We start from the raw sequence: 27723 nt of genomic DNA, 5'->3' as shown, positions 1-27723 counted from the left end.
ATTAAAATTCTCGATCGCTCACGTTTCCGACCGTTTTTTAGTTCTTCACCCCCAGCAACATGGCGGCTTTTCTGAGACTAAAAAATAATAATAGTGTAGATTTACAGAAAAGCAAATAATATTTCAAGACATCATACCAATTAAGAATTATGTACATTACGAACTCACGAGGCTATTAATCATTCATATCTTTTTCAGGCTCATGTAAACGTGGTGACTACAAATCGTCCCGGCCATCGAGGCGGCCCTGGGACGCACCACCACGGTCATAGAACACACCACGCATCCGCAAACTCGAGCCAAGCTTCAAACAACCAAGGTCAAAGCAGATCCTCGCATCAAAACTCAAACGAATACAGATTCACCGATGTAACTTCATCAGCCGCGAACAGAGCCCCAATGAGTCAAGGTGCGAACCGGGCTGACGCGTCTGGCAACACAAGACCAGAATCAGACGAACAAGCCATGAATTTAGACGAGGCCGCAGGTTCCGGCCCAGCCATGAGCGCAGACGACATAAAAGTGGAATCGGAGTTCGACGACGACACAAGTGGAGACCAGGCCACTGCGGGCCAGGCTTCAGGTCCTAATCAATCGACAAACACAAATAGCAGAGACGCTAAAAACCAAAATCAAACGACAAACCAGCACCGGGGCCGTAACCCGAATCAGCCGACGGTTAACATTGAGGTGCACGATCCTATCACGGTCCAAGTGCAGATCGAAACGCGCGTGCCAATCCCATTCGAAGCGATGCTGGGTAACATGGAACAACGCCAGAACCTAGCGCAAAACCAAAACCAGCATGGAAACCAAGGTAACGCGGGCAACGATGGAAACCAACAGGCCCCGGGAAACCAAGACCAAGCGACCGGGGAAGGAGACGATAGTGATAGGAGCCGAATTGGCCTCATGATGGTTGATCATTTCCGCGACGTGCTCAATCACGTGCGACAGGGTAAGGAGGCAATTTTGTGCAACTAGATTTAGTTACGAATGTGCCTCATAATTCTTTAAAGTATTCTGTTATTTGAGTTGTGTCTTGTTATTTAACATAGAATTGAGTTTTGTCTTAAGATTTTGTATAGCACCCAGACAAGCCGAATAGTATCATTGGTTATCGAATATATAATATTTAGTAACAATACGCCTCTTAACAGCCGATTTTAGCAGTTTTTTTTTTGCCACAATAATGACATGATTTCATTAAAAGCTTGTACTAACCGCACTTAGCATCATCACAACCGAGATCATCACGGATATATAAGCTGATTGTCAGCATTGTAAAATAAAATATGCTGTATACAGTCTTTAGCCACCATTATTGTCTAACCTACTACATCGCGTTTCTCTTTGATAGTGTTGTTGAATTTTACTTATATTATAAGCGTTTTAAGTAAATTTGATTTATTTCTCTAGTAGGATTGTGAAAAATTGTTACCATAAAAGCATTTTAGATATGATGGTGATTGCAATAATAATATTAGGTATAATTTAAGAATCATTAGCTTAAGATTTTATAAGCTTTACATTTGAACGAGAATGGTAGTGTAACTAAAGGAGACTAGAATAATGGGCTTGCATATACATGGTATACTTAAAGCTTAGATAAAAAATAGGGGAGGGGTTCTTTTCTGCAGTTATCATAATTTGAAGGTAAGTCTACAATATGGCTAAATATTACAATACAATTAAAAAACACCCCAGTCACTTACGTCAAATACTTTGACAGTTCAATTGGAATAGCGTTAACGTGTTGATAATGTTTCGTATATTACTTTATTTTTTTGAGCTATCATAATCGTAAAGTCTCCTTTGGTTAAATAACGGTTGAAGTATCAACTACCAATACCAGATCATGTATAATATATAACATATATCTTGTGCTATGCTTAAAATCAAATGTTCAGTAACAGCGTGTTGAAAAATTTAACTCACAATAATCAACTAAATTGCATAATACCATTTCGCACATGCTTATTAATATCTGAAATATACGAAACCATAACTGTAGGATATATAAAAATTACCAATGTTATAGCATGATAATTTATTTTCCTTTGTTTGCATTCCACTAAGATTCGTTAAAAGAATGAACCCCTTTATGATCACACTTGATTGTTTTTCTATCCATTACATAATTGGCTGGACTTATTTCCACGAATTAGGGGTAAATTTGCTATATAATGCCCTTTCATATGATACCCTATTTTCCTTGAGTGACACATGATTAATATTGAATAAGATCTATTTGCAATGGAATGTCTTATTAGGTATACCTTGTACATATTGATACTATATTATAACGCCGTGTACTCTGCGATCGCTTTCCATGCCTTACAAAATTATAGTTAGAAAAAACGCAAGCTTCCAAATTTTAGTGGATCAATTTGATTGGTAAACAAACTGCCGCCATTATACCATATTCCCAAACTCTTTCTTGCAAAGTACATTGATCTGCCCTGATGCCAAAGTTAAAGTTTGCCTAGCAATTGATGATTTGAGTTGTTGAAGTAATTGCAACTCTTCGTGTTACGTCACAATTCACCATTCTGTCTTTTCAAACGGTAATTTTCTAAAAGACCATTTAAGAAAGGATCAACTTCCTCTTTAGAAATTACTTTCTAACAACACACTACTCTGACCTGTTGTGTATCTGAAGAAAATTAAGACTTATTGTCTACTCGCGACCAAAACGTGGTTCTTCTGATGGTTGCCAGCAATGAATGAGCCAATTCTTATTTAAAACATTAAAATAAAGTAAATTGTAACAACACGTAACTGGATTTTACCCATTTTAAACATTAGTAATTTCTTAAAAGTTCTCGTTTTTACATTGCATTTGATTTTATCTGCTAAGAGCGCAATCTGAGTTGCGGTTGGGATATATGAAATGCGACGTGAAACGCAAAATATTGTTTACGCGAAAAACCTCAATAGTACACAATAAAAATAATTATTGTGCAACTTGCCGCAACTCAGAAGATTTTGAATATGGAACTTGATAATTTTTTAAATTATACCGTAAAACTTTATAAGTTACAAAAGAAAAATTATATATATAATTTAGAACTTTTTCTTCTAGACCCTATATCAGATATAGACGATGATGATGATGACGATAGTATTGTTGTTGACGATATCGTCGCTGTTAGGCCAAGCAAATTGGTAGATGAACGTGTATCCTTATGCGTGGATACAGATAATACATTATCAAGTCCTGAAGTCTGTCCCTTGATAAATGACTTACGTCCTGCAAACGAGAATCAACGAGGCAATACCAATGATTGCGATGAAAATGTTGAGGTGATCGTTATCTCAGACAGTGAGGACGACGAAGATAAAACAGATGATAAAAACACAAATACACAGTCATACGGGCAAGAAGAGCAAATGGTAGTTCGAACTAATCCCAACGATGAAGCCTGCCATGATGCAGTAGAGATGTCGGGTAAGGAATGGCAATATACAGCGATTATTGTGCCATATTTCCTTATAAATTTCACTAACTTTGTTAGTCTAGATAAACACAAGTTTTCCCAAAACATACATACATATTACATACATATTTTTTTTAATAAACAGTTTTCCGATTCCATTAAATTCAATTACTTATTTGAGTTCTATTAAAGTAATTTATAATAAATTTAAATGTGCGTACTTCTATTTCGTTTTAACTTACCCAAGGCATCTAAAACCTTTTTTTTTGTAGAACCCAAAAGTGATAATGTTGCCACCACAGACACTGCCCAGGTTGTGATTGATAAAATAGACCAACACATCAGGTTTTATAATGTGTTGAAACATGCACATATACAAGTGGACAAGTCTGTTCAAGCTAAAATTATAATAAAACGGAGGAAGTCTAACAATAGCAATGACTCAAGTGAGGACAAAGATCAGAATAACCAGACTCATGATGAGAATAAATCAGATCAGAATGAACAGACAGACCAGCATAATGTTCCAATGGATAGTAATACTTCAACCGAAGTACGGATAGAAGACGTCCCTTTGCCTGAAGAAACCAGTCAGACAACCGATAAAAAGGACAATGGAGCTGAGCTTTTGAGAAGTATAACACCTAAGGCAGATCCAATGCAATGGAGCCAATGCAATCAGAATGATCAGCCCCGTACGGGCAATGCGTCAGGTCGAAACAATCAGAGCTCTCGAAATAATCGGACCCAACAGAACAGTCGTACAAAAAACACCAACCAAGGTAGTGGGAATAATCAGTCCCAGCGTGGTCGTCCGGGTAATCGGAACAATCAAGGCAATCAGACTCGCCATCGAAATCAAAGCGGTCAGTCTAATCCGACCGACAGATCCGGTCAGAGCCATCAAGGTCAGTCCAAACATCATCCCGATAAAGCCAATTGTTCTCTACAAGAGCGTACACCAAACAATGATCACCACAATCAAAATCAAAATCGCCCCCATTCGTTGTTATCGCAAATTCGCGATGCAAATGCTAGAATTATTCAGAAAGCAAGAAGCAAACGGGCTAAGAAGCGTGAAGTACGCAAAACCACCACACGGGTTATCCCTCCCTCACTGCGCCGGCGACTACAGCTGCCGGGTAAGGGCATTGCATTTACATACAGTGAAGCAAATATTGAGCCTTATTTTTTCGAGCTTTTTCGAAATTTCGTTTATTTTGCAAGAGCATGGTCCTAATACCTTAAACTTTTACCAAATTGGCGCGCAGAGTTTCCACATCATAATTGAGACAATATCAGTTGGTGTATAATTGTTGTCGTAGTTACTCTCGTAGTTACTGTTGTCGTAGTTGTTGTGCACGACAAAGAAAATTTACGACCTTTCAGGTTATAATTGGTGCCTTGAACCGCTGAGCCACCACCGCTTACAACAATGTCGTTTTTGTATATGTAAGAATATGTTCCAATAATGTTAGTATAATTTCATGTGGCATGTACACGGCTAAATTTGCCTAATAAAGACGATATCTTGTAAAATGATAAGACATATTTGATCGTGTGTTGCTTTATATCTTATTAGGGGATACAAAGGGATATAATTGTAAATGAAAATAATTATGATTATGATTATACTTTTTTGAAGGTTGATGTTTGGTGTATTATATGAAAGTGTCAAAATGTATTATATGGATTATTATATATGTACTATTATTTCAGCTTCTTTTTTCACTATTTGTTCACACATCTATAATGGAATGTTATTTAATGATCTTTGACTTGTATCCTGCACAATGCATGTTCCTTCTAGAATATGTTTAGTAATTGTAATTTAAATGAAAAATAAAATAAAATTCTTCGTTTTGAGGTTAGTAAGTGATTATTCGATTATGGTGAAATTTTGTTTTAGATTTCCAGTTTAACGGTTTAGGGGCAGGTGAGTTAGGAGGTTTCGAGGTCGTTGTTAATATGGATGACGGCTCTGGCGGTCCTGCTGCTGGACCTAATGTTACTGGAGGAACTGAGCCGCAGTCAAATTATACTGGAAATCTACCAAATGTGGACGATGGCAATAGCAGTAAGTATTTATGGTTATTCTAATTCACATTTGATTTTTCTTGTAGATATAATTACTAACTATTTTTTCGGATGTCTTATGAAGAGACACATAATGGAGCAAAAAAGGAAGTATTTCATGTTTTCTTGGATGTGGCTAAGTTCTCGAAAAGCGTATTATACAAATGATCTTATTAAGTTAAATACATACTTATACCTTTAGATTATTTTGTACATTTTTGAGTAAAGGTTTTTATTTATAATTTAACATAAAACTAGGGTTTTTACAAAAAAAGTCAGCGCTGTATGTTTATGGAGAGTAATTATGAAAAAAAAAATAAAAAAAAAATATTTGCAGTCTTCGTCACCCATGTGAACGGAGCTCAATCGACAGCTGACGTCATACAACACGTAATGGGCTCTATTATACGCCAAGGGCTTGCGGGCATCACGCCCGAGGCTCACGTCATGCACGTCTACTTACCCACCATGGGACAAGGCTCCGGTTCGGCCTCTGCAAATCCCACAAATGAACAGACGGAGGATCGACCGAACCAAAACCAGAATCCGACTGGAAATGGGGCACAAAATCAGACTGAAAATGAAAATCAGGCCACGACACAGAGTGAAAGTCAGACTCAGACATCTCAGACTCAGGGAGCGAGTGATAATGTCAATCAGCCAGATCAAGCTCCACCACGCTCTCAGAGGCGTGTGCACAGGCAGCGGTTCGCGAGTCGAGCCAATCACAGTATGTATATTGTATATTGTGTTGTAGATGCTTCGCGTTCGGTTGCCGCTTCTCAGGCACGAAATTACTAATTGATATTCGATAAAGATAGAATATTATGATTATAACATAGTATAACATATAGCAATGTAAAAGATTGAGTATCGTTATCATTTAAGCATTCAATAAAAAATAATCAAATAAGCATTCTCTTTTAATGACATTAACCAATTTTATACTAGTGGACCATTATCATTAACTTTTTTTATTTCACTGAAAAAGACCTTTCCGTACAGACATGTTCCGCCGCTTGCACAACTCGTACGCGCGCCACTACACTGTGCCCCTGGAGAATGTCATATACGACCGCTTCTTGCAGTGCTCCAGCTTCATGGGCCGTGAGGCGGCTCGGCTGAGCAAGTAAGTATCTAATAACTTTACTAGTAAGTGTCTAATTATTGCTAGGCCACATGAAGCATTCTCTTTGTCGCTGTGGAGAGGTGAACAACGGATTTTTGTTGGGATTTATATGTTTAGTAATGATTAAGTCATTCCAAATCACTTGGATGAATTTAAATACATATTATGTTAGAAAATTACTTCTCTAGCTGCTTGAGTTTATTTATCCTTTTTTACCAATAAAATTTGTTACATTTTTATGTTAATTTTCGATGTTTTCTTTGTATGTTACAAATTTTTAAAAGAAAATTATAATTATTAAGTGCACACAACACTGTTGTCGCTGGCTGAAATAATGTATTGCTTTGTCCTTCTATTATCAGCCACACGCGAAGCCACGAGCCGGGCCTGGTCTACCGGCCCGAATCCACAATGGGACAAATTCAGGTAATCTGTCATTTCTTCACTATTAAATTGAATTGAAAATCGTTTTATTCAGAACTCGCTGCCCCAGCGCACGTTGTTCTACTTTATTGTCCTTTTCTATGTTTTTTTCTACAAGAATCTTTCTTGTGTCTTGACATATTTAGCCAAATTGGTCGAGCCGTTCTCGAGTTTTACGCTTAGCAACACATTTGGCGAACCATTTTTTGATATAGAATAATTTGCGTGTTTTTATAACGTGTATTTTGGTTTACACAGAACAACGTGGAGATGCTCTACAACTACTATTCAAGGAACGAGTCGCCGTCCACACGGCTGCTGATTGCTCTGACGCTGTTATTGGTTAGTAAATTTGTTTCTTATTTGATTTTTATTTAAAAAAAAAATAATAAAATAAAATAATTCTGAAGAAACATTCGCAAATTTCACACTTGTGTATAGATTATACACGTTTCCTTCAGGTTGCGACGAATAAAGTAAATTTATTTTGTGTATGCTTATCTTATCCCATTTACCAACAACCCAAAAAAATAAGGCTTATATTAACGGACTAGCGTGCAACATATGACAATGAAATATGCATATTAATCGTGGGAGTCCAACGTGATTATCATATTTATTATCGCTTTTAAAATTAGCGCCTGCACTGTGTGATTTTTCATTAATTGTACATCAAACTAGCTTTACGCCCGCGACTTCGGCCGCTTTGTCTAGAATCTAATAAATTATATGCTTACTAAAACCTTCCTCTTGAATCACCATTATAAATTCTATTATAAAACCCCCCATCAAAAACTGTGGATCAATTTTAAAGATCTAAGCATCTTATCGTATTATACTATGTAGTGATAACATACGATATATTCAGTTTAAATAGAACAACAATGAAATACTTTGTATATTAACAGCGGGATCTACCGTTATTGTCTCTCCGTGATCGTTCTCTGGCATATATACATTTACATATTTTGTAAAATTAAATTGTAATACTGATATGATTTAAAAGAGCAACTATGGAGTTTCTTGCCGGTTCTTTTCCATAGATACTGCTTTCCGAATCGGTGGTAAATGTAAAAATATGTATTGATGTTTCAAAAGTGCTTCTGGAAGAAGTCTAATTGAATAAATAAATGTTTGAGTTTGAGTTTGTCCCATTCATTTTTGATTAATGTCGTGTACAGCGCGAGTCGAGCTCGTTCACAACGGGGCGGTTCCTCACGCCCCGCGACCTTGTGCCGCTGCGCCTGCCGCTGGCCGCGTACGCGCGTGAACTGCTCAACCACGACTACATCACCGGCGACGGTGAAGTGTTCGTGGACGCTATATTCCGCAGGCACGAGAGGTTCCTGCGACGAGTGGTGAGTTACAAGTTATGAACAAACTATCCGCTTTAAATCTTGAAACCTATCCTATGTGTTAATGGGGGTCTTCAAGCGTAGAGTGAACAGCCCCCCTAGACAAGTGGCTTTCTATTAGCGTAAAGTTCAATAGATTATGATTGATCGTAATCAAGACGACGACGACGATTGATTACGTCAATCTCACACATTCATAATCTATTCTATTGAACTCTACGCTAATAGAATGCCACTTGTCTAGGGGGGCTGGTACCTCCTAGGGAACCATCTTAGACCACATCTCAGCTTAACATCAAGCGAGATTGTGGTCAAGCGCTTCCCTATTACCAATAAAAAAAAATCCAAGTTTCAGTAGTATTTGCGTGAAAGAGTAACAAACACACACACATTAGTCCTCACAAACTTTCGCATTTATAATATTAGTCGGACTGGTTTTGAATGATGATGATTCACGCTACACCGTTTTGCGACCGGCCCGGTCGGAGCTCTATCAAACCTTATTGTATACTTTTGTGTGTTCTGTGATGTCTGATCGTGGCTGGGCCGTGTTTGGACGGGGTCGATGGATATTGTTTCATTTGTTTCCCGGCTCAGACACGGCCCTGCCCCGGCACGATGTAGCGTTAATAATTATTTTTAAACGAGAAACATTTTACAATGATTAAGCATTACATTAAATAATAATTAGAAAGAGAACGCTGAAAATTACAATTGGACAATAACTCTAATGCAAAGAGCAACTATGGAGTTTCTTGCCGATCCTTCTCCATAGATTACTGATTTCCGTATCGGTGGTAAATGTTAAAAATTCTTATGTAATGACGATTCGAAAGTGCTACTAAATAGTAGTCTTAATTGAATAAATGAATGTTTGAGTTTGAGTTTGAAATGTTTTTGACGTGACAACGTCTTATAATTCGATATAGCCGGCTGCACGAACGAAAAAACATGACTCATGCGGCGTTACCTCGCTCTGAGGCGTTCCATGTAAGACCTGAAGTGCAAGCGAGAGCGTGGAAAGAGCGACAAAGAAGCACAATCGGACGTTGTCACGTTCAACTATCGTCAGTAAACCGACTTTACAGACAATTAAATTGAAAATTTTGATGAAAAATGTTTTTTATCAGCCGGAGATGACGCCGATCCGCCGGAACGTGGACATAGTGGAGACGATGCGCGTGGTGCTCGGCCGCTTCATGGGCCAAGTCATGAACTGCGTGAAGATCACCAACCCGGAGCAGTTCATGGACCGGTTCCGCCTGGTCTTCCCCAGGATGTTCCTGGAGGTGTGCGGCTACATGGCCCACTGCTGCACCGAAGGCACCGAGGGCGTCAGGGTCATATATCGCTCCTTTATTGTGAGTATTGATGGATATTATATAGTTTGTTGATTTGAAGTGTCATGGTATTTAATACATTAAAGTACACTCTATTATTTTGTATAAATGTGTATGCGTAATGTGTATACTGTCTAATCTTCGCTTTTGTGATACGATAGATTAAGCTGTCTAAAAATAAATCTATTTTTGTTATCTTATATATTATATTTCAACACTTTCAGATTGACGCCGTTGCCAACGTAGACGAAACCCTCAGGGACTTGCTGATGAGCGTATGCATGGACAACATATTCGGCTTCCTGAACCGCGTGCGAAACTGCGCAGTACGCAACCTGCAGTTTGTGAGGATGCTGCCCGACGCAACCACACAAAGCGACGAGTCGAGCGATGAGGCGGAGATGCGTGGGTACGCTCGCGCAGAGGCCAGAGCGCTAGCGAGGGCACAGGCGAGGGCGCAGGCCAGTGCGCAGTCGAGTGCACAGGCGAGTGCGCAAGCGAGTGCGCAGACGAGTGCGCAGACGAGTGCGCAGGACAGTGCGCAAGCAAGGACAGTCGCACAGCCGAAGGAAAAATCAAGCGCACAGACGAAACCTAAGAGCAGTTCGCAGACATCACAGGAAAGTGCGCAGACGAGTGCGCTGGAATGTGCGCCGTCTATTATGCACATGATTGAGGAGGCAAGTGCGCAAGTGTGTGCGGCGGCATGTGCGGAGTCGGATTCGGAGTCAATTGCGGAGACAGTTGGGGAGACAGTTGGGGAGACATTGGCAGAGATTGAGGAGGAGCCAAATATGACAAGTGCGCAGACAGACAGACGCAGAATAGAAGAGATTATATCCAGAGGAGACATCACCTGCCCCGTTGGGAATATGATAGAGCTAGAACAAAGGGTTGACTTCTCGGACCATCCGCTAGTTGACCGGCTGTTTGGACAGATAAGCGATCCATTGCATTCCTTCGTTAACGGCGAAGTGGCATTGGTATGTATTCTTTATTAATTGTTACCACGCTTTGTTTTTTTTAATTGTTATTAACCTGAAACTATACTATTCTGTTTACGTATTTAATAATATTTGTATGAACTCATAAGGGAAGGCACTGTTTTCTGAGACACAGGTAATAACCTAGTTCAGAAGGCAGAGCAAAATTGTGAACCGAATATGTAAAATTTGCTAATAAATATTATTTTATTTTGTTTCATCAGTTATAATTTCACAAATTTGATTACTTAATTGCTTATACAGGGTGTCCCACTGTTGGTATACTAAGCTCTAAGGAGGTTATAATTTTGCATACGCTGAGTACGTAAAAAATACTTAAAAAATTCCAGACGCATTTTTTTTTCAAATAGATGAAATCTTAAAACTGTATGTGTACACCCATAGCAAGCAACCCGCCCATTTTTGCCACTAGCACGTGAGCTATCGTTTAAGATTATGTTTTCATAGACAAAATGCTCACATTAGAGAAGCGGTATATGACGGCTGCGCGAAGCTAGAGAAGAAAACATGGATTTTCAGGAAAAAATTATCAAAAATCTTTTAACGTAATTTTGTTGTTTATGTATTTTTTACGTGATCAGTGTATGCAAAACTACAAGTTCCTTCGCGCTTAGTATACCAATAGTGGGACACCCTGTATAGGTTCATTTTGTTATAAAATGTAGCACGTGAAATGTTGTAATTTTAAAAGCATCTTATAAAAAGTAATATTTATTAAACAGGGCGATGACGACGTTCCCATGGAAGCTAACGGTTCAGATAACGAGATAACGGTCCCGCGATGCACCATGGGCTCCTTCCAGCATCGACAGTGAGTTTAGATATAATAAACCCGTTGATTTATTTTTCATAGAAATTTACAAAGTCAAACAACTTCAGGATGACCTTGATTGAAATCTCATCCTATTTATCCAATAAAAAAAATTGGCACCCATCGCTAGTAAATATACAAAAGAAAACTTCACAATGGATGAATAGAGTTCCTGAATCAACGCGTTTGATAATAGACCTTTCCGATCAGTACTAATTTGTTTATTTTAGGCTTAAATATAAGATAATAAGTGTAATATTTACCATCTTTCAAGAGACGATACTCATCCCGTCACGGAGCTATGTTTCTGCTATCAATAAATGTCTTATTACTTATTTGAAAGAAAAATAGCTAACGTATTTATTGCCAATACCCACAGAATACATAATAGTAGCTAAACGCTACAGAACGGACACTCTCCGCCTCCCGCCAAAATTAAACACTTACCTCCCCCGCACGATCAGTCTAAAAATGGTTCGCATTTTTCTGCAAGGACGTTACGCAACGAAGATTGACAACATTAATCAAATTGACTTAAAGTAATTTAATTATTTTGGATTTGTGATTACTTATCGTTTTTCGTAGAAAATGGTATAATATTGTGCTGTTTACGGATGTATTTCATCAGAAAAACGCGAATTTTTTTTTACGCTAGTCACAAATGTGCCAAACATAAAGCGTTAACACACACATTTGCAGTCTCTATAGTGTGACTGTCAAAATGATAATTTTGTATGGAGTGTCCGGGGTGTGCCAATACACTTAAATGCATACAAAAAGTTTAATAAAGTTTTATTCACGTATTTGTATAATGTATATTTCAGTGCATCGTCGAGTGCGGAGCCGGCGCCGACGAGCAATGGCGACGCTCGCAAGGAGCGCAAGGGCCGCTTTTCGGCGCCGTGCATTTCGACCAGCTCTAGTGACGAAGAGGGCAGCTCGGGAAGCAGCCGAAGGTAATTTAATACGGAGGTGTACTCAAACTCAAACTCTAATATTTGTCTATTTAAATAGTCTGTGTTTATAAAAGCTTTTGAATTGTCAAAATACGGAAAAAAGCGTGTGTGCCAAACACACGTGTCAGAAGTAAAACTTCATTGGCAAGATTCAAGGCGTTAGGCTTAATTGGTATATTGAAAAATTTGGTATTCATTTGGTATTTGGTATGACAATATTTCCATAACGCGACCTTGAAATTTTACTCTCAACGCGCCTAAAGTTGTAGTAATTATTATAGTTATAACTGCTCATTAGAAATACTTACTTCTATAATACTATAGCTTTATATGAAATGGGAACGCCCACACTAGACGATATACCATTCCTTGGCCACCCCCGATTCCTTGTTATCCTATATATAAATTATTTCATGACACTTATCGATGTCGGATCGAACTCTAGTGAGCAAGGGCTGTTCCAGTCATGTTTTGTTGAAAAAATAAATATTGTAGACAAATTATACAATTAATTATGTTACTTTATAAAATTTATAACGTTTTCCATATACATACGTCCCTAAAAACGAATACTCTTAAATACAAACATGAATTACGTAAATCAAAGCAACTTTTACCTGCTATTATAATTTTATACTGTGTCGCAAAATCTTCGCACTACGGAGTCTGCGGTCACTTGTTGCGCGGAAAGAAGTAACGCTGAATCCCTACTGCGCCCCAGTATCTCTTATCTAATATCTTAATCTTAATAGATGTTATTAAATATATAAACCTCTTCATACACTATCTATTAAAATAACCGCATCAAAATCTGTTGCGTAGTTTTAAAGATTTAAACAGACATAGGGATAGAGAAAGCGACTTAGTTTTTTACTATGTAGAGAGTTAACATATTAAAATTCATCAGCCTAATAAGACACAATGTTTAAAAACCATGTTGTGGAATATCTAGCAACATTTTCGCTTATCGTAAACAATGTTGATCAAATGTTGCCTAACAAATATCTATGCCACATATTGATGTTTATCATACTTTAATTAATTTAACATATAAAATACAACTCTTAAAGATTTCTTTCGAGAATTTTTTTAACACTGTCACGAGAACTTTAAATTTACATATTTATACGCATGCATTACAGAATGTACCTGGCGCCGAGATTGAACCACCAGCCAATATCGGAGGACTCTGCATCGTCGGCGGATGAGAATTTCGTGAGTGCCAGTATATTATAATCCATATAAATATTAAAGATATAACGGATTTACGAAGTTTTTCTATATTTGAATAAATCTAAATGTATAATACTGGCGTAAAATTAATGACGTTATTTAATTACATATTACAAGCCTATAGTTAATTGTTTAAAAACATAATTTATTTGATTTGAAATGGCAAAGGAAACTATCATCCCATATGTATGTATGTACACAAGGTGCCGCCGGATAGCATCATCGAGCACTGGGGCCAGGACTGGGAGGCGACGTTCCGCCGCGACCGGCACGTGCAGTGCAACGAGCAGGCGCAGGAGCGCGCGCGGCACACGATGCGCGAGCAGGACACGGACACGTACGCCAGCGCCGCCGAGCCGCTCAGCGACGCGTACATGTCCGGTATGCCATCTAAGAAGCGTCGTTGCGTACGCCAATCACGCCCCCCCACGACACTGACCGGCTTCATACAGGGTATGTATCGCGACGCGACGCCACTGCGGTAGGGACGTTGCGTATTGCGGCGCGTTTGTTGCGTTTTGCGTGCGGCCAGTCTCTCGGTTCGGTGGATCAAGCTTGTATTGAAAATTTATTTTATTGGATTTTGAATTTGTTCTGTGTTTTGACATGTATGGGTGGGTTGATTTGACGAAATTTTAACGGTTTAATGAGTTGTGTGATTTTTTTTTGATCCATCGAACTGTTAAGTTGTTAATGATGTATTGATTGATTAAAAAGTTAGATTTTTTGTGAGATATTTGAAGTTTTGACATTTTGAAAAAATATTTGTTTTAAAATTTGCAGAAATATAAATGAAGTGTGCAATTCGTGCGCTTATTAATTTTTACTAATAACTGCACACTTTTAGATTTACTTGCTCTTGATTATAGCTAATCAAGAGATCTTGCGATATTTATTTTCAATATAAACATTTAATTTATATTTAATCTACTAATTTATTAAAGGGACTGCGTTGTTTTATTACTCTCTGCAATATATAACAATTAAAGCCATTTTTGCTGTATGTATTTATAAAAATATAGATATCACACCCAAGAGCGACTTTCTTCTTTAAGAAAAGTACCAACTCATATTTCATCAAAATATCCGGAAGTTCGCGTCCTACATTAGTTCTTAAAACATTTTCCTTAAAATGATACCGTTATTACAATCTATTTTTTTTAATCAAAGTGATCCAAGATAGTGCTCATAAAATTATTTTTGTCTAGTGGCAACTTTAACATGTTTCCAACCCATTGAGCTATTATTACTACGTATAAAGAAGACACCACGAACAAAATCTGTGCGCCAAGCGCGGCGGCGCGGGGCGGCTAGTGAGTCATAGATTAAGCGATGTTATTGACTCACCGCTATAGACTATAATTATCAATTAAAACCAATCAATGTAACAAAAAAATTGATACATAGGTAATTGATTTTCATCTTACATGATTTAACCTTTTTTTCAAATAATATTCACAGTAATAATAATTATATTCTTTTCTAAATGTGTAAAATTATTATTTTCCACTATAAAAATTTACGTTATGTAATAAATCTTTCATACGCAATGCCATTTCTTAAATTTTTACACAAAATGGCGCAAAATGACATGACGCAAAATGGCGCCCGCCAAAAATTTTGCTCGAACCAAGTTTTAAAAATGATTATCTAGTTAATTACCGGTGAAAAGTTATTCCTTTACACTTTGCCGCATTACTTGAATTATAAGTGCAATATCGTAACACACTCGAGGGCATATTTGATGTGTTTCATGTTTTTTGCTTTAAAACAAACAAGACATGAACGTGACCATCGCGCTAAAGCGACTGAGTGCAGTGTGGCCAGTTGACCTCAGTTGAGCGGAACATAAGTGATGTAGGCGGTGTCTTCTCTATACGTAGTAATAGTATCTCAATGTTCCAACATTGAAATATTAATTTATTGTTTATGTGCAAAACTTATTGTTCATGTCTAGAAAGAAAAAAAAAACAGTCGCCATGGTGTATCTATGTTTTTTGTAAAACAAAGCTTGTGCTATATGCATATAGGAATCTATATACTTATTATACAATATTATTTTTAATAATTATTATTCTCTTCTTTACATAATAGTTTACATCTTTTGATAGTATTTTTAATTTTTTTCTTATATTTATTTATAGTGTTCGATTTCGAAACGTTTAATTGATCGTAGTTGCATGGGTATATTTCGGGACTCTATCAAGGAATGCAGTAAACTGCACAATACGCCTTGCTTTTTCTTTTTCTTTGTTTTTTTGTAATTATTTCTTAAATATGTTCCTTTTGTGCCGTGTATTTAGTAATAACTTTTATGAATATTTATAGAATTGCATCATAGATTCCCATGTGTATATATAGCAAGGAAAGTCGATGAACAAATACACTATTAACTAAAATGACATCATTATAACCTTTACGACCGGAGTTTATAATAAACCAAAGCCAAAATGTATACTTTAGTCATGGATCTAAAAAAAGACGAGCATTTTATTACTTACCTTTCATTCGTTTAAATTTAAAGCAATGTTTTTTTAGTTTTTTAATATCAAAATGTATATAGAGACATTTTTTCAAATTCAATTTATAATGGTGTCATTTATTATAAATATCTATTTTATATTCGATATTGAAGCAAGGATGCATATTATATTCGGTCGTAAGTGGGATCAGCTTTACTCTATCAATACTCACATTTTTCTTATATCACTGCGCTATATTTTGACTATAATCTAACTCTATTTATCACAATTCAAACATACTTTGCTTTCTTAGTTTGTTTTCCACACATCTATAATAATTCAACTTAGCTTTTTATCGACGACTATTTATAATTATTATTATGATTGACTTTCATTCAATTCTTGAAAAATACATATTCTGAATTAAGTGAATGCTGCGGTACAGAATGTTTCAATTTACCGATAGAATACAAAAAATTAACAATACAGAATAACATTTTGTGTATTCTATATAAATAGGGTCAATTTCATAATTGACTCGTCGCTACTTAGGTTTTAAATTATATATTTAATCCTTCTTTACTTCTCAATTACATAAAACGGCTCTCTTACTTTAGGTTGTTACTTTGGTAACTGTTCAAGGAAAAGAAATTAGCCGTAGCTAAAATACAAATCGACTTTCGTTGCTGATCTTACACACAAAAATGAGCTTTAATAATGACCACAGTAAATCCAGTTTGCCTCAAAACACGACAAAATGCGCCCTAATCCCTGTGTACCTACCGACCAACACGACTAAAATAAAATGATATTTTGTTAATGTTTCAAATGTTCGATACCCGAATAACGTTCCAAAACAAAACGCCTCGATTCAAGAATTGGCTTGCTTAGAGTAACATACCCCGGTGAGTGACTACCATATTTCTGTACTAATTGAGAAGTTTGTCTACGCGTTTCATGAAAATTCAACGTCATTTTTACTGAGTAAGTAGAAAAAGTAGGGACTTTCTCCTTTTGAATTTTGTAAAAAAAAAAACAAGTTTATTTTTATCGACATAAAATAAAAGTTTACTAAAAATAAAATTTGTAAGTTGGTCAATTCACATCTTATCAAAAATGTATAAAAAAAATATACATTTAAATAATGAACTAAAATTATAAATCAATCAATTAAATGGGACTATAAAACGATAAAAAATATTAAAATTGGAATGTATGTGATTGTTTTATTTATTATCTTCTCAGCCTATTCTTTCTAAATTTTGTCAATTCGTGTCATTGCTTATCGGGAAATCGAAAAAATAAATCGTTTATGCTGATTCATATAATTATGAGTAACTTCGAAACCAGTACAGAGATATGGAAAAATCTTTTTTCATACATACAAGTGATATTGGTGGCGCATTATTTTCGTCTATGGGCATATGTTACTTTAAATGCTTCTTATTCTTTATTTTGTTTGATTTCAAATTCACCCTTTTTTAATTTATCCAACGCTTGGAACGGAAACATACGAATTTTATTGTAATCTTTATATTCATTATAATCTAGTTTAGTCTACAGTAGTGGAAGCATAGTATTATAAAAATCACTAAATACTTAACCAACTTGCTTTGCATTTTCATGCTATACAATAAAGAAGCTTTTCATATTATTAGCTTCGAATTTTTTTTTTCTTATTTATTCTCTAGGAGATTAATACGCTTCATTAGGAGCAGTTTAAACTTACAACTATGATATATTTTAGTAATGTAGTAATCTTACTTAATTTTATTTTATTGGTAAAAAATATTCGTATGTTTTACGTTAACTATGGTCTATGTTATTCCACTGTTTTGGAATGTTCAGATTTGTTTTTATGGTTCTTCAAATATGAATTGAATCCTGTCACATTTTTAAAAAGTTACACTAATTTCGAAAGTTACATTGAACTAAATAAAGCTGGGTATAAACAAATGACGATTTGTGTAATAAGTAAAGATTTTGTTTATAGACATTTATTTGTAAAAAAAAAAATATCCTACATTTATCATATAATAAATAATTTATAAGTTACCTACATTTCATTAAAGATTAAGCATCGAATATCTGTACTCTTAATTTTGAATATCTTTATTATGTTTATGAAATTACCTGTTTACAGTCGGCGTAAACTAAATAATTTTATCGTAACATTTATCCATCAACTGAGACGTTTCAAGGTACAACCTGTGACAGGATTCATGCTATATTTTCTGAACTACAATATGTTGTGCCGTTTTTTTATTGGACATTCTAGCTGTATTAATAAATCGTAGTTCAATTAAGTTTTTTCTAAAGTGAATTATTAAGACTTTGCGAATAGTACAGAATTTAAATATTTGACAAAGGTACTGTTATTCATATTAACTTAAAATTAAAAAGTAATTAAAATTGTATCCGACGAATGTCATGTCATGGTTAGGATACAGATTTTTAGCCTATTAATATTTTAAATAATATATTAAAGACCTGTCCGTCTGTTTTTGACGAATCGTTACGTACGATTCCTCAAAAACGTATATGTTTATTGTTCATCTTCTCTTACCAATAACCATTTTAATAAAAACGATGCTAGAAAATATTTAGAAAAAAATTCGGCTTTAGTACGACTTATTTAGAAGATATGGTGTTTAAGCAAATCGTATAGACGGTTTCGTCTTTTGTGTTTTTAGACAAGGCATAACAAGTAGATTATTTTCCAATTATAAACTGTTACTAAATTTAGTGATATTATAGAAACGAAATAAGTACAAAGTTATTTTCAAAATGTATAATATCACGAATCGCATTATGTTTCCACACAGTAATGTTTCATTTATATGTTTCAAAGAAACTGAAAAATGTCAATTTACATTCATATAACTAAGTGCCAAAGCGAATGTATATTCAAATATTAAGGTACACTTTTGTCCAATAATTTTCACGAAGCACAAATCTGTCGCACAAAAATGGACTTTAATACAATGTATAGTTTAAGGCAGAATTTTGAAATAAACGTACCTTTGTCAAATGACATTGAGGCTAGAAGTCCATAGTGGCTAGTTATTGCACTGTCTCATTCATACACTACTCGCAGAGAGTTTGGAAGCGGCTGTGGTTAGACTGCCCGCTGCTGAGGACGAGCGAGTACGTGCGATATTCCACGTGGCCATCCGAGACATGGCTCGCTCCAGGGCTGAACAATCGCTGGACTATAACGCTAGGCGTTACCCTGCGGTTGAAGAAATGGCGCGTGGGTAAGTCTATATCCACTGAAGATCAGTGATGACACACTGAGTGGTTGGCCTAATTATGGCATACGTATATTTTTAAGCTCATTTTTACTAACACTAAATTGTAAGTATCTTTTTTTTCATATGACCATAATAAACTTATTTTCATTTCATTTCATTTCTATTTTAACATATATAGCACTTATCTCACAACTTTTTAAACTCAAACTCAAACTCAAACATTTATTTATTCAATTAGACTACTTTTAGTAGCACTTTCGAATCGTCATTACATAAGTATTTTTAACATTTACCACCGATTCGGAAAGCAGTATCTATGGAGAAGAACCGGCAAGAAACTCCATAGTTGCTCTTTTAAAATCATATTGTCAATATTACATAATCTGTAACTTAAATCTAACTACATAATATATCATAATATGCCAAAGAACTGTCCTGTGGTTCTTACGCGATAACCCTCCATGGATTTTCATCTTCCATATATTCCTTAATGCTATAATAGGCTCTCTGAACTAATATATTTTTTACATAAGTTTTAAATTTAGCACTACCAAACTCTTTAATATTATGAGGAATTCTATTGTAAAAGCGTATACCTTGACCCATAAATGAATTTTTAACTTTAGCTAATCGGAAAAATGGCATTTCAATTCTATTTCTGTTCCTTGTGCCATAACAGTGTCTATCTCCTACTCTTGTGTGTACGTCGGCATTTTTGTGTACATGCAAAATATTATTAAATATATACTGTGATGGTACAGTAAGGATACCAGTATTCTTAAAGAGATCTCTTAGTGAGTCCCGAGCACGTAAATTATATATATATAGAATAATATTTTAGAATACTATTTTAAAGGAGTAATTGCATTTTTATAAATTGGTGTCAGTCTGACCTTTTTATTTGTAACTGCTATGAGAATTCGCGGAAGTCATTGAAATATCGAAATCAAAATACGGATATGCTAAGTTTAAAGTATACATGGAAAATATTCGAAGACTGATTTTTCTCCATATCACGTATAAATAAGTTAATTCAAATATTATTCATTTCCAGGGACAGCCCATCGGATGAAGGCCCGACGCTTCCAGAACACTCCGATAATTCAGGGGGTCTGTAAGCGCCTAAGCGATGTAAGACAGGAATCCAAAAAATCACTATTATTAGTTTGTAAGGAAAAACTGGATATGACATTGTGTTTAAACACTCTTCCCGGATATGACATGTTAGACATTTTTATTTTGCCGTTATGGTCCAAGTGTCGTATGATCCAGTGCTGCCAGTCCCTACTTATTTTTTAAAGGGCAAAATGTGGGATTTGACTCGACATACCTTTTCCTTACCCTTCCCAATCCTTTCCTTTATTACCCTTGAAAGGACTGTCTTTATATCTTACAGACAAATGGCAAGTTGTGAACGGCAGAGGCCGTTACTAACTTGCCGTTCGTCTGTAAGAACTCTTAGAGCGGTAGCGGAGGAGTGCCTTCAGGGCACCAACGGTGGCGCTCACAGGCCCAATCAACAGGCTTATTGCGCACCCAGCGTGATGGGTGCGCAATAAGTCTGTCTCAACTTCTTTCTCGAAAATAACTTGCATATTAGGGCGTCTCCCTAGATCGATCACTTAGTGGTTCTAAGGTTAATATTCAAAATAGGGACTATTTTGAAATAACATAAAAAACCAGACATGAAAATATAATATGTAAAATTACAAGTTATTTTTGTATTGTTTAAACTGGCGGAAGTAATCATCTTAATTTAGTAACATTAGTATAAAATCGATGATTTAAATTGAGTAAATTAATCATATTTTAGGTTTACTTTCTCACTAGATACTCTGCGACTGGCCCGCGTATCCAACTTGTCAGACAAGCGGGCATAACATATAAACAGTACTTTCTATCTCACATTTTGTTATTTAGAAAATAAGTACAGTTTGGCAAAACTGGAATCTTCAATTGGACCATTTACAAAATAAACGATGTCCCCACGGATTCTACGTTAACACGGATTTGACTCGTATAAGATTTTCGACAATCTTAAAGAAAAGGTTTCTACAGTGCAGGTCATTCATGCCAAAGGGACAGAGATTGACGTGCCTAAATTGTAGGCTAAAAGGACATGTTAATATTAGTGTGATTCTTGGTATATGCTACCGTGATATTCAAACATAGTAATATATCCCTACAAATTGCACATTACGCATTACCCGGATTTGCACATTGTACGTACTTATGATGTTGTACATAAATACAAAAAATACATAAATATTTATCCTTATTAATTAAGTAGCTCCTAGACGGGGAAATTTAACACACGTTTCTCTGCATGTAAAACGATACTCGATTTTGACTGCTTGTTGATTAAACGCCTCTATCGACCACTCCATTTGAGTACCGTTTTATTAACATGCCCCTTCAGGCCTCGTTTTTCTGTCTCATCCTCGTGGTTGTTGTATAGAATACGCTAATATATACATATAATTATAATTTCTGTAAAATAATCACGTATGATAGTAAAATATGGGCCTTGAAATAAAATCGTATTGATTTTAATGCATGGCGAAATCAATATGAATATAAACTATCTATGGTTAAAAAAAAATTAAGTGTTGATATTTTGTGTATAGGCTGCACATGGTACTACACATAATAAATATTGTATAGTTTGGGTGTTCCAAGTTTATTTCAACGTTGCTATATATAACACTATATTTGTTTATACAATTGTGCTTCTTTGTACACACAGCTATAGTGTCGCACACAGCTGTGTGCTCGAAGACAAATTTTATATATATTAGCAACAAACCTTAAGAGGTAAACTAGTTTTAAATTGATTCTTAGGCACAAGACTATGTAAATTATGTTAGTAATTTTGTGAGCCGTTTTAAGTTTCTCTTGTTTAATGTTGTTTTTAAATTGTATTTTTAATTATGTTCGAGGTATGTGTCTGCATACTTAAATGGGTTGTTTAAATTTTAGTTAAGAAAAGTTCATTCGCATTCCATTCGCTTGCAATTTATTTTGTAGTATTTAATTTGCGGAATGGAAAAATACAAGAGTAGGTTGGCATGCCATTGTATGGCGCAGTCTTTTTGGCGGGATATATTTTATTTTTTTTATATTTCTGTATCGGCTTCGTTTTATATATAGACAATTTTAACGTTATTTATAAAAAAAATCCAAATTGTGTTAAATCAAATTGTAATTTTAACCTTAAGGATATTATGTAAGTGATTTGTCGCGTCTGTGCGACTGGGTGTTTTATTGAAAATGTGAAGTAGTGAAAAATAAAGAATAAAAATACTGTGTTTGTTTCATTTTCTCCATTTATCCAAACCAATTTTTGTATAGTTGTTTTTTTTTAATAATTCAATACACAAAATTGATTCATCACTCACACTATTAAAAAAGAAAACCAAAATCTAGGTACACAATTTTTTGCAGCAACAAATACAACGAACCATTAATTTTTCTAGAACGGTTGCCGATTTTTAGCTATCGGTTTGAACAACAAAATCGTTATTTTAGCAACTAAAAAGCAAAAAAAATTTGGTTGTTTTTTTTTTTTCAATTTTCGTCGATGTTTTATCGCCAGTTTAACAGATCTTAGTTTAGAGTTATTGGATTGGGATAACCACTAACGGAATAAGAAACAAGTGGCAAAAAAATTTCGTATTACTATCGTTTAGCTACTATTATATTGTAGTCTGTGGTATGACTATATTATGTACATGTAAAGTGACAGAGTTGTGGTAGAATCTAAAATGTTTAACGAAAAAAGCCACAGTACACGCAGCCATGCAGGCGCCTAAAATAATGTTGGCAGTATTGTTTAATTCGATTGCTCCTAGAGTTGGGGAAAACAGTTTCTAGAAAATCTTTATGTTGAGTGTTTATTTATTTATCGCGAAAATAACGAAACTATAGAGAACAATATTAAAGGTTTTCTCCAGGGGATTCACCATAGAGATCTAGAGAGATGCCAATCGCTTGCGCTGAGTACGAAACCGTGTCTCATAAAAAATTTACGCACACAACTGCAGTAAACAAAATCTAAACAAAACTTCGCGTTGTGTGCGTGTCATCACACAAAAATATGAGAGCGACTATTCGTTCGCACACTAGATTGTAAGGGACGTACGTATACAGCAACGCTACAGTTTGTTCTCTTTTTGTACATATTGCTGCGACACCGGCCCCGCCCCCTAACCATATCTCCCTTTAGTTTCTGTGATCTGTGGGATTCACCGATGTTGTTAATGGTTCCTATCACAGAACAGTAAAACTTGTATACGTAGTATATTATTATTAGTCTGTGGTAAAACTATAGATACGCTATATTATATGCTATAGACAGAATAATAACTAGTAGCTTAATATACATAATAAGGTGGCGCGGTGACCCCACACTATTTTAATGCATTTTGACTCGCACTATCATGTACACAGATGAACCTTTTACCCTCCATAGTTTAGGGCGTTCGCATGGCGTTCGTGACAAATATTTATAATGATTTTAGCAAAAACGTATAGATGGCGCTTATATTATATTATATATTTTGAATTAAAAATAATGATATTTCTACCTTTTTCTCTTAGCTTTTTCTGTTCTAACTGTAACTACCTATCTGTGCAGGTATCATCGATCAGTCCAAAAAAAAAGAAAAGTAGAAAAGGTATTAGAAATGGAAGTGAATATAACAAAAATATAACAAAAAAATGAGAGGAAAATAAATTACCTTCGAAGATCGGAAAGTGTTATGAAATGAAATGAAAAAATCATTTGTTAGGGGGAAAGTTATAAGGAAAAAGTGTGTGTAAAAATAATGTAACTAAATACATAATACAAATCGTCTTTCGCATTTTCCGAGAGAATTTAATATGGTTTTGTTTTTTTAATACGATATATATTTATTGATTTGTGTTGTCATCGACCGTTGATAAGTTTGAATTAAATTAATTGTCCTATTAAAGTAGGTCAAAATCACAAAGAAGTCGTTTGTATACAAATGCAGAGAAAAAGGTAGTTAATATATATATTATGTTACAGTCAAAACCCTGAACCAGTCAATATCCTTATTGACGGTTATTAAGGTTATTGACTAAGGGCGTCGGTCTATTATCGGTATCATTGTTAACTGATTTTATCTGACAAAATCTTTCTGTAATGGGCAAGTAAAACAATAGCGAGTCGGTTCTGGCACTCGCCGGCCGCTACCGCGGCATGCTCGCTTCGCTCGCTCGGCTCGTGCGTGAGGGTCACAGTTCAAACCTAACCTAACCTACTGGGTCGAATTTGACCCTTAAACCTTTCTGTAATGGGAAAGTAAAACTCGCTATTGTTTTACTTGCCCATTACAGAAAGATTTAAGACGTTAAAATCTATTCAGTACTTTGGTTAAAACCTATATTGACTGAATGTCTGCTCTTTAAATCAGGCAATAAGGTTATTAACTAAGAGCTAGCGCGCACGAGCAACTTTGTCTCCGCAACTATTTTGTCTCTCCCATCAATTGTATGGGGAGTTGCGTCGCTACGTGCGCGCACTTTCATACTAGCCCATGGGTGGAGAGACAAAATAGTTGCGGAGACAAAGTTGCTCGTGCGCGCTAGCTCTAAGGGTGTCGGTCAATAACCTTATTAACTGATTATGTCACATAAAATCAGTTAATAACATTGAGTTACATGTACGTAGTTAACTCAATGGTTAATAAGGTTATTTTTCAAATCAGACCAGTAGTTCCTGAGATTAGCGCGTTCAAACAAACAAACAAACTCTTCAGCTTTATAATACAGTGCAACCTCGATATAACAAATCCGAAGGGAACAAATAAATATTCGTTATATCAAGTAATTCGTTGAACTGAGGTTCGTTAATTTGAGGTTAGGTTGGTCTAAAATTCGTTATAAAGAGGTCTTTTCCGTTTCTGATCCATTTCAACTTGAATCTTTAACAATAGTGACGAGCAGCAGTGTTCACATTACTTTCCAATTTAAATTAAACAAAAATGATCGTTTTACGAACAAAAGCATGTCGAAACCTGTCGCGACATGAATCACATACTTACTATGAGATTTTTAGAATCATTACATTGGTTGGAACTTTATATAAAGGTTTTGGGTTGACAAAATTCGAGGTATTTATACTTTTCTTGATAGTTAAAAATTCGTTATAATGAGGTTGTTCGCAAAAAATGTTCGTAATGTAAAGGGATATTTTGTATTGAATCTTATGGACAATTCAAGGGGATTACGAAAAATTTGTTAAATCGAGGAAATCGTTATATTGAGGTAGGTACGTTATATTAAGGTTGCACTGTATTAGTATAGATATGATCAGACTATCAGAATTATAATATAAAAAAAACCAATACATTTTAGACAGAATGCTCCACAGACTCATGAAAAATGAAATAGTTCTTTTTAATTTTTTTTAGGACTGTAGGTAATGTTAGGATCCTTCTATTAAGAGGAGCCCTTGTACCAAATCCCTATAGTTAAACTATTAGAGAGAAGTATTTTATTTACTAAAGTCTAAGTGATTGAATTCTCTGAAAGCTTATTAAGAAGTCTTGTAGGGTTGCCAATTCTGATAAAAGTCACTTCTCAGAAGCGCAGAAAAACATTGTTGCCAGAAAATAATTTTAATAATTTGAACGCGCATTATGTACCTAATATTATGATAAGTTTTTTCTAGTAACAACTAACAACCCAACAACCCCTTGCTTATCCTGTGAATATGGTAAAAACAATATACCTCCCTAATACTATTACCTACATTATCATAATATGTAGTTACTAATCTCTGTATTTATTTATTCCTTAAATTATTCCGTCTTATTTTCAAAGTTGAGAATCTTTGCGTTATAACAACTTATTATATTAGCATCATCCCTGCTTCCCCTCTTTTTGAACGGCAGACCAGGCGCACTGCAGGAGGCAGGTACCATGCCGACTTGGTGGAAATGCCGTCTGCTCGCTCGACGCTTTACGTCGTCTTTCTTAGTGCGAACGGCCACGGAGTTGAATTCCCTGCCGGCGTCTATCTTTCCAGAGAACTACAATATGGGTACATTCAAGGCGAAGGAATAGGTATATTCTAGGTAGACATTTATCACCATAGACCGCGTCACCGCTTTCCTTAACAGGTGGTCAAATGTCTGCCTACCTTATAATATATAGAAAAAAAACTTTTGTAACGGAAGTATGTTCCGTAGCATATTTTTACTATCACTGTACTAAAATTTATATAACTAGGTTCAGGCATGAAAAACTTAAAAAGAAAAGTATAGAATAATCTTTGATCGAGCCCCAGGCAGGACACGGCGACACGGTGTAGCAAATCAGCATATTTTATTCGTCTTGTACCTACGTATTTTAAAAGTTTGGCAAAATTAAGTTAGCAATTTACGTAATTATCATTTCTTTTCTAATTAGGTCTTTCTTTATCTTTACGTGTTACAGAGACAATATATTCGTTACATAATTACTTATTATGCTGGGGGGGGGAGGGATATCTCTAGGTACAATCGCTGTATACCATTTTAGTTATTAATTGTTATATAAATACTATTTGGAGACAATGAAAACCTTATTTCATATCAATGAGACTGTCCAGTGTCCACTACTTGTATAATTAAATAGAACCAAGGAAAGAAAGCTTCGTTTGATGACCTTTAAAATAGAGAAATGGATTTTGAAACGATTCTCCCTACTTAAAATATTTGTGTCCTTAACTCATGAATCTGGCTTATGTTCCTCTCCAGTTTCTATCGATTTTGAGTTGTGAGTTGTGACGCTGTTAGACTGTTAAATCGTCCATATCCTCGTACAGGAGATAAAACGACAATTATGTTTCAAATGCGGCCATTTCCTTTCTTTTGTTTTCAAACCTTGCATAGATTTAACCCACGGCCCTGTCACATGAGTAGAAAGACGGAACAGAGACTAAGCTTCAAACAAACGCGAGAATCGATTGCACTACTACAAGTACGCGGGGCATGTGTGTGTGACCGCAGGCCGCTTGTCGCGTACGCAGCGATTCTGGAAAAAACCGGTTTGCGCTTGCACAGGCATAGGACAGTCTCAGGGTTGATACGACGCACGTTGTTTGTTTTATTAGTTGCAACTTGCAAGTTTGAATATTTTAATATAAAACGTAATATTTCATTGTCAAAAATGGTTGTTTATTGTACTGTGTGTATGAATAATAGTAGAAAAACTAAAAATATATCATACTT

General features: G+C 35.5%; 2 protein-coding genes across 5 annotated transcripts in view; both read left to right on the top strand.

The window, feature by feature from the left end:
- LOC149910915 (uncharacterized) overlaps positions 1-21127 on the top strand; it is a 68251-nt gene extending 47124 nt beyond the window's left edge. For 2 of the 4 annotated variants that reach the window (XM_090120463.1, XM_090120487.1), the window contains exons 10-24: positions 199-958; positions 5350-5517; positions 5854-6246; positions 6522-6645; positions 6993-7071; positions 7327-7410; positions 8250-8426; positions 9554-9784; positions 9988-10746; positions 11490-11578; positions 12403-12534; positions 13677-13749; positions 13971-14220; positions 19327-19486; positions 20538-21127. In XM_090120463.1, coding sequence (XP_089976589.1) covers positions 199-958; positions 5350-5517; positions 5854-6246; positions 6522-6645; positions 6993-7071; positions 7327-7410; positions 8250-8426; positions 9554-9784; positions 9988-10746; positions 11490-11578; positions 12403-12534; positions 13677-13749; positions 13971-14220; positions 19327-19486; positions 20538-20601 — 3543 coding nt within the window. In that variant the 3' untranslated portion in view covers positions 20602-21127. The remainder of the gene's footprint in view (positions 1-198; positions 959-5349; positions 5518-5853; positions 6247-6521; positions 6646-6992; positions 7072-7326; positions 7411-8249; positions 8427-9553; positions 9785-9987; positions 10747-11489; positions 11579-12402; positions 12535-13676; positions 13750-13970; positions 14221-19326; positions 19487-20537) is intronic. The other 2 variants (XM_090120479.1, XM_090120471.1) reach the window with 2 other exon arrangements.
- On the top strand, positions 2995-5217 carry LOC149910916 (uncharacterized). Its single transcript, XM_090106460.1, has 2 exons — positions 2995-3451; positions 3713-5217. Exons 1-2 carry the CDS (start codon positions 2995-2997, stop codon positions 4678-4680), a joined length of 1425 nt encoding a protein of 474 aa, XP_089962586.1. The 3' UTR covers positions 4681-5217.
- Positions 21128-27723: the final 6596 nt, after the last annotated feature.

This window comes from Colias eurytheme, chromosome 1 (genome assembly GCF_061535395.1).
Source record: "Colias eurytheme isolate Ceu_HAF_F1 chromosome 1, ilColEury1 Martin Lab GWU primary, whole genome shotgun sequence".
NCBI classification, from domain to species: domain Eukaryota; kingdom Metazoa; phylum Arthropoda; class Insecta; order Lepidoptera; family Pieridae; genus Colias; species Colias eurytheme.
The sequence above is the reverse complement of the archived record's forward strand: the minus strand, read 5'-3'. Positions and strand labels throughout refer to the sequence as shown.